This window comes from Schistocerca nitens, chromosome 3 (assembly GCF_023898315.1).
Source record: "Schistocerca nitens isolate TAMUIC-IGC-003100 chromosome 3, iqSchNite1.1, whole genome shotgun sequence".
Lineage (NCBI taxonomy): Eukaryota > Metazoa > Arthropoda > Insecta > Orthoptera > Acrididae > Schistocerca > Schistocerca nitens.
In genome coordinates, this window is record NC_064616.1 from 568533869 (window position 1) to 568545705 (window position 11837).

General features: G+C 37.2%; 1 protein-coding gene across 1 annotated transcript in view; it reads right to left on the reverse strand.

Annotated features, from left to right (window-relative positions):
- Positions 1-3382, reverse strand: part of LOC126248476 (UDP-xylose and UDP-N-acetylglucosamine transporter) — a 32797-nt gene extending 29415 nt beyond the window's left edge. Inside the window, exons 1-2 of the mRNA XM_049949492.1 lie at positions 3180-3382; positions 960-1073 (exon numbers count right to left, since the gene is read on the reverse strand). Coding sequence (XP_049805449.1) covers positions 960-1073; positions 3180-3256 — 191 coding nt within the window. The 5' untranslated portion in view covers positions 3257-3382. The remainder of the gene's footprint in view (positions 1-959; positions 1074-3179) is intronic.
- Between the last annotated feature and the right edge of the window lie 8455 nt (positions 3383-11837).

Sequence of the window (11837 nt, forward strand, 5' to 3'; positions counted from 1 at the left end):
TTGTGTGCCAGGGCTCAACTGTGGGAATTTGCTTTTGCAGGCAAGTGCTCTACCAACTGAGCTACGCAAGCATGACTCCCAAACCCTTCTCATATTTACTTTTACTTTTGCCAGTACCTCATCTACTACCTTCCAAATTTCACAGTTCTCTTCCATAACTTGCAGGACTAGCACTCCTGGAGGAAAAGATACTGTGGAGACATGGTTTCGCCACAGTCTGGGAGAATGTTCCAGGACACTTGCCTGTGAAAGACAAAGGTCCCATGTTCGAGTCCCAGACTGACACACAGTTTCAATATGCAAGGAAGTTTTATTCTCACACTTGCACATAGAATTTATTCTAGAAACAGAGATATGAGTACATCTATTTCACACTGGAAAGGGGGGAGGGGGTGGGGAGGGCATTAACAGGAGACTGATGACCCTAGGTGTTTAGTATTCTTAAACCTACCAGCAGCAGCAGATCTGGAGCTGATTAAGTGCCTGTAGGATTTGACAATCTGTGTGGAAAAATTTACTCCCTGTAACAGCAGTTTATGCCACCTTACAATCTTATGTCGCATTTGGCAAATTAAGTTTCCATGATAATGATGGCCAAAACTGGTTATGATGGTTATAATGTTGTGTGATTGTGTTCAATGTTGTCTAGAGTATGATAGTGGACCTGGCCCTTGCTTTCATCTCTTCCATTACATAAATGTCAACAGGAAAGATCTGAAAGCATGACTGCCAGCTATACACATTGCCATATATGTGGAAAACTACGAAGTGTCTATGTCATAAGAAGGAATTTCTTCTTTCTAAATAGGTAAAATTGATACCTTAATTAAGAAACACATTTATATAGAGAACTAAAAGGAGCATTTTGGTGTATATTACCAGTAGGTTTATGCATACATCAATTACAGGAGACAGGTTTAAGCACACATCTAGTAAACTACAATATATTATTCACTTACTTTAAACCAATACTTGGCTTCTTTGTACCACATCTTGATGTAAATATAAAACCTTCTAGAGCAATAAATAAGAACTGAGAAAATGTAATTATATTCCCAGAACTTGGATCCTCCCTGAAAAATAAGTAAAACGAAGAGTCATACATATGCATTCCAGTTGCTACCATTAAAAATCTATTAAAGCTGTCTGATCACAATATTTTTTAAGACAAATGAAAAATTTGAACATTGATGTAGCAGAATGATATTGAACAGTTATGGATCTATATTGGCAGAGATATTACTTAGAAAATAAATTATCAAGAATATTGTTGTGACCTTCAGTCAGAAGCCTAACTTGGTGCAGCACTACAAGCTAGTACATCCTGCACAAGACTTTGCATCTCTACACAACTGCTGAAACCTCCATCTACTTGAACCTGCTTGTTGTAGTCAATCATTAGTCTCCCCCTACAATTTTTAACCCCGACACTTGCTTCTATTACCAAATTTACTACTGCCTATTCTTTGATGCCTCAGGATGTGACCCACCAATCAATCCCTTATTTGAGTCCGGGTGTGTACCACGTTTCTTTTCTCCCAAATTTGGTTCACAACCTCCACATCAGTAATGCAACCTACCCATCTAATCTTTCATATTCTTCTGTAACACATTTCAAAATTTTCATTTTCTTTTTGTTTGAATTGTTTATTGTCCACAAACTTCCACTGAAGGCTACATTCAACACAAATATCTTCAGAAAAGACTTTCTAACACTTAAATTTGTGTTTGATGTTAGCAAACTCCTCTTTTTCAGAAATGCATTTCTTGCTATTTTATAGCATCATAAGTTACTTTACTGCAAAAATAACAAAACTTACCTACTACTTTGATTGGTGTCCTTCCTAACATAATTCCCACAGCAGCAGCCGATTTAATTTCACTACATGCTGTTACCCTTTCTTTGTTTTTCATAATATTGATATTACATGCTTTTTCCACCCAACACACTATCCGTTCTATTTGCCTGCTCTTCCAAGTCCTTTGCACCTCTAACAAAATTACAATGTCACTGGCAAACATCAAAGTATTTAATTGTGCTCCCTGAATGTTAATCCCATTTGCAGATCCTCCCTTCACAGATAGACTACAAAACTGTTTCACTTCCTTTTCACCTTCTGCTCACCTTTCATGAACTTTACTTCTTATAACTGCTGTCTAGGGTCTGTAACAATTGTAAACAACATTTTACTCATGCTCCCTTCACAGTTTTAAAGAATTGTCAAAACCCTTCCCTAAAGCTACAAATGCAGTAAAGGCAGGTTTCTCTTTCTAATTCTTGAGGTTTTAATTACGTACTCAAAATAGGGCAGTTATTTCATAAAGAGAGAAGTGGAATCAACCAATACAATCTTAATGCTATTTGTGATATCAACAACATGAATAGAGGCAAACTTCTATGGGAGAACTGTCAGACAGGCCAACTGAAAGGTACATCACAAATTGTCATCTGAAAATTGGTGCAGTGCTAAGAAAGTTATGTATAAACCTTTGATGATGAAATTTTTCATACAGGCACTGTTCCCTCAAATTAATGTTTTACAGGTGCCACAACTTTCTCAAGGCCAAACAATAGCAACTGCACTCATACATAAATATAGCATTACTCTGTATCTTTTAACATAATTGCCATTTGTAACCCCACAGATATGCTTTCCCAATACTCAGATTGTTTCTTTTTATGTGAGCTATATGCAATTAAATGTCAGTGCCTAAGTTGATTAGAAATATGTGACAGATACTACTAAATCACAGATTTTTTGAGGTGGACACCGTTGGACGGAGGTAGCTTCATTTCAATTTTGAAATCAACGATACACGAAAGAGAATCGAGACAAATGAAAATAGTAATCACCTTTGATAAAACTTATTTTATTAACTGTGAATCAGTTCGTAGAGTATGTCACAGAACTGTCTTTAGAGTTACCTTGCCCTCCACCAAATTAGAAATTAATTACACAACTACACCCAAGAGAAGATTCGCGTTCTATGAAAATGCTCTCAGCAGCATAACCATCATCAAAGTGCCGGGGACAGTAGGGTTACTGGAAAGTATTTTTGATTTGTACAAACAGGTTACCCCATGATAACAGCAAACAATTTTTCTAATGTCAAAGCTTATTTACAACGTTTTATGAAAGCTAATCATCCCTTACAAACTGTAATGTGATTATGCTTACTTAATAAGAAGCTCCAAAAACACGACGTTGCTACAGCAACCAATAAATACAAACAAAATTGCGAGTGCGGCTTTCATCTTCAATCTTAGTGCCAAAACACGCACACGTTAAGGACCACACGTCACATCTATACACCAAAACTCCACACAGCAGAACACACACGCCACGACTAGTTTAAACACAGCTGAACCATAGTGTCTATACCCATTTCCTTCTGTTGCGTAATTCATGCCAAAGATGTCAGTACTAACAATCACACAGTCTAACATTAGACTTGGTCATACATTACATGTTTGTGCAAACAAAGTAAGGATTCTATTGTTCACATCAGAACCCAGATATTCTTACCCTGTAGGCCTGTATTGATTTGCTAAGAGATACTGTGAAATTGTTGATTTTTCTCTTTAATGTTTATGGATTTATAAATACTACTGATGACTTGAATTAATGGCGTTTAACGGGCTATTCACACAGTACGTCAACAGAAAGTGAAGGAACATCGAGCGAAGTTGCTGTAAAATGCCGGTGTGTTCAAAATAGACGAAACGTCAACACAACATCACTTTCCTTAGCCCAATACCGAATGGTAAAAGTGAGGCTATAATATACTATCTGAGATAACAAAAATATCAGAACATAGATCAGGATTAAGGAACTAGCCATGACACAGTTTATTAATGGCTACATATTCTTGACAAAGTTTGTCGGGTTCACTGCTGAGAAGTGAAGCTACAGGAAAAGTGCCGTAAACACATTTCAAAACATCTACATTTATTTGCCAGAGAAAATATTTACTTATGAACACATTAAACAACGTTTAGAAGACAATACATAGAGCCTTATTACCTTATCAATTGTATTTTTCCTTTCTAAGTAAAAATAACGCAAAAAACTATATTTTTCTCCTTGAACAGTGCTGAATTTTCACTGTCGAGAGGTGGTTATTAGTCAAAATTGTTTCATCAATTTATATGCTTATTTATGCACAGTCTAAACTTTTTCTTTTTTCAGGTATTGTGAAAACCCTAATACTTTTTTGCTTTCATTTATCTGGCCTTTTTGTGGAAGAACATTCATCGGAAAATATCCAAGGCGTTATGGATAATTTTAAATGTGTCACGAAAACAAATCAATAAATAATTAAATCAAATGCTTAGAAGACACAAAAACACAAAATTCACTACTCTAATATTAGTAGGCTCGAAGAGAGGGGGTTAACTTCTGATATTATCAGACGCAGTCACCACCCTCCACTTTCCCAACCTCGTCACACCTCGCCAACGTCACCACTTTCTTGTCGATGAATGTTGACACTGACAAATTATTCTGGGCAATCTTGTTCTGTTCTGTCAAGAGTTAGCCGACTTTAAACAAACTCTCTCCTTAAAATTATGTGTAATTACTGAACTGCTTATGATAATCAGAAATAATAAGTTGCGAAACATCAAGGATATACAAAATTATCTGAGGAACAGGTTTTCAGCAGGACAATACGGAATAGTTTAAGTAATATGAGTGTAAGATTCTGTTTTGTTGCAGCACAACTGCGAAATGAATTTCAACCAAGGACTTCGATACTTGGAACACACTCACGTAAATGTGCTTAATTGCTTTTTTCTTATGCATTTAGATGTGAAGAGCACTGGATGTACTGTAACACACTTGTCTAGAATGGAATATGCCTGTATGTGGTGCAAGTATATAGGCACAATGTAGATGTATTGTGGTGAGACCCACCACCAATAAGACAAGAATTATAGGTATTACTACATTAAATTCAATAATTCCTCCATCGTAAGATCTGTAGCAAATAGAGTTATATCAGTGTAAGAAATTTAGCATGCATTTTGTTTATTTCATGTGATTGTGGGTAATTGTGAAACATAAAAAGTAATTTCTGAATGAATTTTTCACTTAGCAGTGACTTTTGCACTTATATGAAACTTCCTGTCAGATTAAAACTCTGAGCCAGACAGGCACGAACTTGGGACTTTTACCTTTCATGGGAAAGTGTTCTAGAATCTGACCTACTGAGCACAATTCCTGGGCCTTCTTCACAGCTTTACTTCCGCCATGAGTTTGGAAGATAGGAGATAAGGTACTGGCGGAAGTTGAGGATAGGTTGTGAATTGTACTCAGGTGGCTCAGATGGTAGAGCGCTTGCCTGTGAAGGGCAAAGGTCTCGAGTTGAGTTCACAGTTTTTGTAGAAAGTAATATCCATTCATAGTAGTATATAACAGTGCATTTCAAAACCATAAATAGTAGCAGCCAAACACATGTGTAATCAGTGGCAGCAAATAATGACAATCCGCATGTGACAGAGAATAAGTGAACAATTTGCAAAACTCAGTTAGTTACAGATATTTGGGCAGACATATCAATGGCACAACTCTTGTGCATGTACAACAACAGTAAATGTTTTCTGAACTTGAAATAGCCCCACAATGGAATATTATGCCGTGGAGCTATCATATTCACCAAATTAAGGAAATGATAACTGACCATCAGACTTGCAGTATTTACCATCACCATCAACCATCTGACACCTTCCACTAGAAGAATTCCTCCTTTAAGCTTTTCCATGGATTACTGACTTAAGCTGTATGTATCCATACTGTGTCTGCATCTTTTCTAATGTAATACATCCTCTTTCCACTAGATTGTGGTATTTGTGGTTTGGTATTTATTGGAACTCAACAAATAACTTCCTTGAGCCATGTACCATACATTCATATGTCGAGATATTTCATCTATCTCCACCTGATTTTCTTTATGGTCATAATCACATCTTCTGATCTAGTCTGTTCCCTGATTTATTTCTTTGTTTTACTGTCAGTTAGTTTCAGTTTCAGTTTTTTGTGCTCCATGAATCATATTTACAACTCGCCATGATGTGAAACGAGTCAGCAAATTCACAAGTACGGTACATTTCTTATGTAGAAATATAGCTCCATCCTTTCAATTACATTGTTTTGATCTTTATCTAAAAAAATTGTCATACAAAACCAAAACACACACAAAATATTTCCTCAGAACTTCATTAATGGAGTAGAAGGAGTTGTCAAGTAGAAATTATTTCAATTTGTTTTTAAAACGTTCATTAAGTGGAGAATACTGCTGTTCCTAGTTTTCTATTTATGAATGCTGCTATTTCTTTCAATTAAGAGTGGAGGCTGCTTTTCCCCTAGAGTTATGCCTTATGAGGTCAAGTAATGTGAGAGTGTGAAGTAAGCTTTTTTTCTGATGCTTTAATTACCAAAATCAGCAGTTACACTTAAAGCAAATGCCACGAAATTAAAGAAATTTGAAAACATCTGTAATATGTGAGTTTCAGTTCAGGTAATGTTCTATATTAATATCACTATGGAGACCCATGCTGTACTGTTGTTAAGGGTGATATATCATACCTTGTATAGAACTGAATGAATTGAATAGGACAAAAAATGACTGTATGAACAGGACAAAAAAATGAATACTACTGAAGATGCCTAACATGAATAGGCGAAACTTGTCTGGTTCTCAAGAATAAATTCCAGCTGTAAACGACATAAGTTTTCTTACCTTTATTATAAAATATAATTGAAGCTACAATTAGCAATTAGGGAAAACTAATGCAAATATACTGAGGTGACAAAAGTCAGGGGACAGTGATACGTACATATACAGATGGCGGTGGTATTCCATACAAAAGGTACAAAAGAGTAGTGAATTGGCAGAACTGTCACTTGTACTCAGATGATCCATGTGAAAAGGTTTCTGAATTGAATATGGTCCCAAACAACAGGAATTAACAAACTCGTTGGAGTTAGATGCATGGGACAAAACGGGAGATACGTGAATGGTCCACATTCCACAGTGTCAGAATTGTGCTGAGAACACTACATTTCAAGCATTACCTGTCACCTTAGACAATACATTGGCCAACGGGCTTTACTTAACTACTGAGAGCAGTGGTATTTGCATATAGTTGTCTGGGCTAACAGACGAGCAACACTTCGTGAAATAACCAAGAAATCAATGTGAGGCATACAACAAACGTACCCATTAGGACGATGGAACGAAATTTGGCTTTAATGTGTTATGTATGGCAGCTGATGGCCGATGCGAGTGCCTTTGCTAACAGCATGACATTGTCTGCATTGCCTCTCTTGGACTCATGACCATATTGGTTGGACCATAGACGACTGGAAAACTGTAGCCAGGTCAGTTGAGTCGCAATTTCAGTTGGTAATGACTGATGGGAGGGTTCCAGTGTCGTGCAGACTCCATAAAGCCATGGACCAAAACTGTAAACAAGGCACTATGAAAGCTGGTGGCGGCTCCCTGATGTTGGAGGCCGTGTTTAGATGTAGTGGACTGGGTCCTCTGGTCCAGCTGAATGATCGTTAACTGTAAATGGTTATGTTCAGCTATTTAGAGACGATTTTCAGCCATACATAAACTTCATGTTACCAAACAACGATGGAATTTTTATGGAAGACAATAGGCTATGACACTGGGACAAAATTGTTCGCAATAGGTTTGAAGAATATTCTGGACAATTCAAGCGAATGATTTGGCCACCCAGACCATCCGATATGAATCCTGCCGAACATTTATGGGACACAATCGAGAGCTCAGTTCATGCACAAAATTCTGCACCAACAACATATTTGCAATTCAGAACGGCTACAGAAGCAGCATACCTCAGTGTTTCTGCAGGGAGCTTCCATGCCACATCGAGTTGCTGTACTACACTGTGCAAAAAGGGGTGCAACTCGATACTAGGAGGTATCCAGACTTTTGTTACCTCAGTGTATTAACAGTATGAATGAACAGGGTTTCTTCTGAGTTAAGTGACAGACAATTTTACTAGAATCAGTCAATACTATTATTTTTTCACATGTGAACAGCCGGATGTCAGTGTCCAATGGGCACAATATTTCGGCAAACTACCACACTGCCAACATCAGCTGTACAATGGCAAGGTGGTCGTTAGCTGAAATATTGTGCTCATTGGACACTGGCATCCAGCTGTTTACCTGTGAGGTAGTTCATCGTGAATTATACTGGGATAAGTTGAAGAATCATGATCAATATTACTTCTGTATATTTCAGTTATTGCTTATTGTGCTGGGTTTCATTATTGTGCTTGCATCATTAGTAAAGAGAAAAATTCCTGCTTTTTCAGTGTAATGTGGGAGATGATATATATATATATATATATATATATATATATATATATATATATATATATATATATATATATATAGAGAGAGAGAGAGAGAGAGAGAGAGAGAGAGAGCAAAAAAGGCATGGTCCCAGAACTGATACCTGAGAAATGGCATTAGTGGTTTGTCCCCATTCAGAAAAAGAGTACCATGAGAGCTGCTAGAGCTATCTAACATGATCCTTTGTTTCTTATCAATTGAACTTTAAGTGAAGCACTTACTCATTACACCTTGAAAGCTACAATCTTTAAGTTTTTTCCAAAAGAATGTTGTTATTTGTACAGTTAATGGCTATCGTCAAGCAATTCCCATCATTCCATGCAGAGGAGTCCTCAGTTTTTAAATGAAAAGAAGTCCATGCTTCACCGTCAAAAATTGAAACTGGTAATACAAAGTTCGAAGCTTAGTTTAGAAAGCTTTATTTAGATTTCCAAAAATACACCATAAATACGAAAACACAACTGATTCTATGAACTGGAAATTAATTTGTACAATTTTCCTTTTGGTGGGTTGAATTTACGTTTTAGTTGTATTTTCATTGATTTCCATAAAATGAAGATGGTTCATGTGTGTTACATTAATATACAGTCCTTGTCTGTTTATCATATCAACTCAGACTGTAAACAAAGGTATGAGTATATGGAGTAGGTACCCAGATATGTGAGTGGCTCAAAGACTTCTTAAGTAACACAACCCAGTATCTTGTCCTAGACTGCAAATGTTCATCAGAGACAAGGCTATCGTCAGGAGTGCCCAGGGAAAGTGTGACAGGACCACTATTATTTTGTATATATGATCTGGTGGACCGGATGGACAAAATCTGATGTTACTTTATATGAATATGGTGTCTGTTTTTTCGGACATGTCCAAAAGAACAGACACCATTGATGACACATTTAACCTGTACCTGTCGATATATATCAATGCCCATCAGCAGCTGAAGGTATTAATATATAATTCTAATTTCTTTCTAGACGGCTGCAGGTCATCAATGGTGTCTGTTATTTTGGACGTGTCCGAAAGAACATACACCATATTCATATAAAGTATATGGTTCTGGCAGTATCGGCCATGACCTTTCTCTTCTGTGCGGATGCACATGTATTACCCAAACTCTTACAGGACTTGGTAAGAATGTCTTCCATGAGTAATGAGTGTGTTGGGTAGGGACACTACAAATGTAGTGTGTGGACATATAAGGTGAGAATGTAGGTCTCATAGGAGGCATGTGTGAGATAGTCCCTGAAGTCGCACACTCCTTGTGCCCTTGGTGGCTCAGATGGATAGAGCATCTGCCATGTAAGCAGGAGATCCTGGATTCGAGTCCCGGTCAGGGCACACATTTTCACCTGTCCCCGTTGATATATATCAACGCCTGTCAGCAGCTGAAGGTATTAATATATAATTCTAATTTCGTTAACTCTTTTGTTTGCTGATGATGCTGTGGTGTACAGGAAGGTGATGAAGTTGGGCTACTGTAGGAGGGCACAAGATGAATTAGACAAAATTTCTATTCAGTGTGATGAATAGAAGCTAGCCCAAAATGTAAAAAAAATGTAAGTTAATCCAGATGAGTAGGAAAAACAAACCTCTAATCTTCAGATACAGCATTACTGGTGTCATGCTTGACACAGTCATGTCATTTAAATATGAGGTCATAACACTCCAAAGCAATATGAAATGGAGTGAGGATGTGATGGACAGTAAATGTCGACTTTGGTTTACTGGGAAAATTTTAAGAAAGTGTGGTTCATCTGTAAAGGAGACCTCGTATAGAATGCTAGTGTGACCTCCTCTTGAGTACTGCTTGATTGTTTGCGATCCAAACCAGGTTGAATTAAAGGAGGACATCGAGGCATTTCAGAGGTGTACTGCTGGGTTTGTTACAAATATGTGCAGACAACATGCAAGTATTACAGAGATGGTTCAGGAACTCTGCTGAGAATCCCAGGAGGAAAGGTGACGTTTCTTTCGAGGAACACTGTTGACGAAATTGAGAGAACCACCATTTTAAGCTGACTGCAGAATAATTCTACTACCATCAACATACATTTTGCGTAAGGACCACGAAGATGGCTCATATCGAGACATACAACCAGTCGGTTTTACCTCAACAAGAAAGGGAATGACTTTTAGTGGTACAGGATACACTCTGCTGCACACTCTATGGTGGCTTGTGGAGTATGTACATAGATGCAGATCAAGGAATCTGAAAACCTCTCCTAGTACTGCTAACAAATCTTTTTGTGATATTGGACCATTTTGTCAAATTATTCTTTCAGTTCTGAATTTTCAGTACCACAGTGAACATCACATAACAGAAGCCGTAGCAGTGATGTATAAATTCTTCAGTAAATTTACATGGGTTGAATCACTGACTTGTTTGTCAAGGACGATTAATACAGATTTCATTGAAACCAAGTCAAAATCTTTCTCAATACCTATGAATCTGTGAGAAGGTCTTGATTCATATTCATCGTTCTAGTTTATATCTCTTGTCCATTGTGCTGTGACTACATATGAAGCCATATTATTCCTTTGTCCGATTAAAATCTAATGTTTTCCTTTGTTCATGATGATAATTGTACTGAATGTGTTGTAGATTTTGCAAAAGGTGGTGACGGATCTATAATTTTCTTATTTGCTTCTTTCTTGTGAAGGAAAGTAGTTACAGCATTGTTCCAATTTTTGAGGACTGTCTTCTTTCACGAACACTTTGTAAATAACTTCAGTTATGTTTTATCATAAAGATAAGAAAACTTCTGTCTTTTTCAACTGAAATTTATTCTTGAGTAACAGACATGTTTCGCCTGTTCATGTTAAGCTTCTTCAGTGGTCTACGATAACACAAAATTATTTAATTACACATAGTTTGATATGAGATTTGTAGTAATTCTTTTGCAGTTTGGTTAGATCTAGCTATTTCTATTTACAGTTATATGTTTGTGGTTTTTGATTACATTCATTTTTGTCTCCTATTGATGTGCAAAGTTTTTGTCCTGTATCTGCTAAATGCTCATAGCATGCGTTTTCTCCAGTAAAAATATGTTGCACATAACCTATACTGTTGAAAACTGCACGTTTGCACTGCTCTTGGTAACATGCTTTAGAGCTGACTGAGAGATCATGGGAACAGATTGAGGGATCCTTGGAGAGTTGAGTGGGGTGTTGGTGAGGGGATAGAGGAAGGTTGGGTGGTTGGGCACTTTGAATGTGTGTTTCTGGATGTGTGTGTGTGTGTGTGTGTGTGTGTGTGTGTGTGTGTGTGTGTGTGTGTGTGGTGTGCTCATTTATTTAAACGATTTTGGAAGGGAACTACAATGAGCATCTCACTTGCACAAGTTGAATATTTGAGAAGGTGTGTTATTTGATTCACATGTATTTCAGGCGTTTGTTTATAGTTGTAGTGCACATTACCTGGTCACAAAATATTGCACACTGATTGAT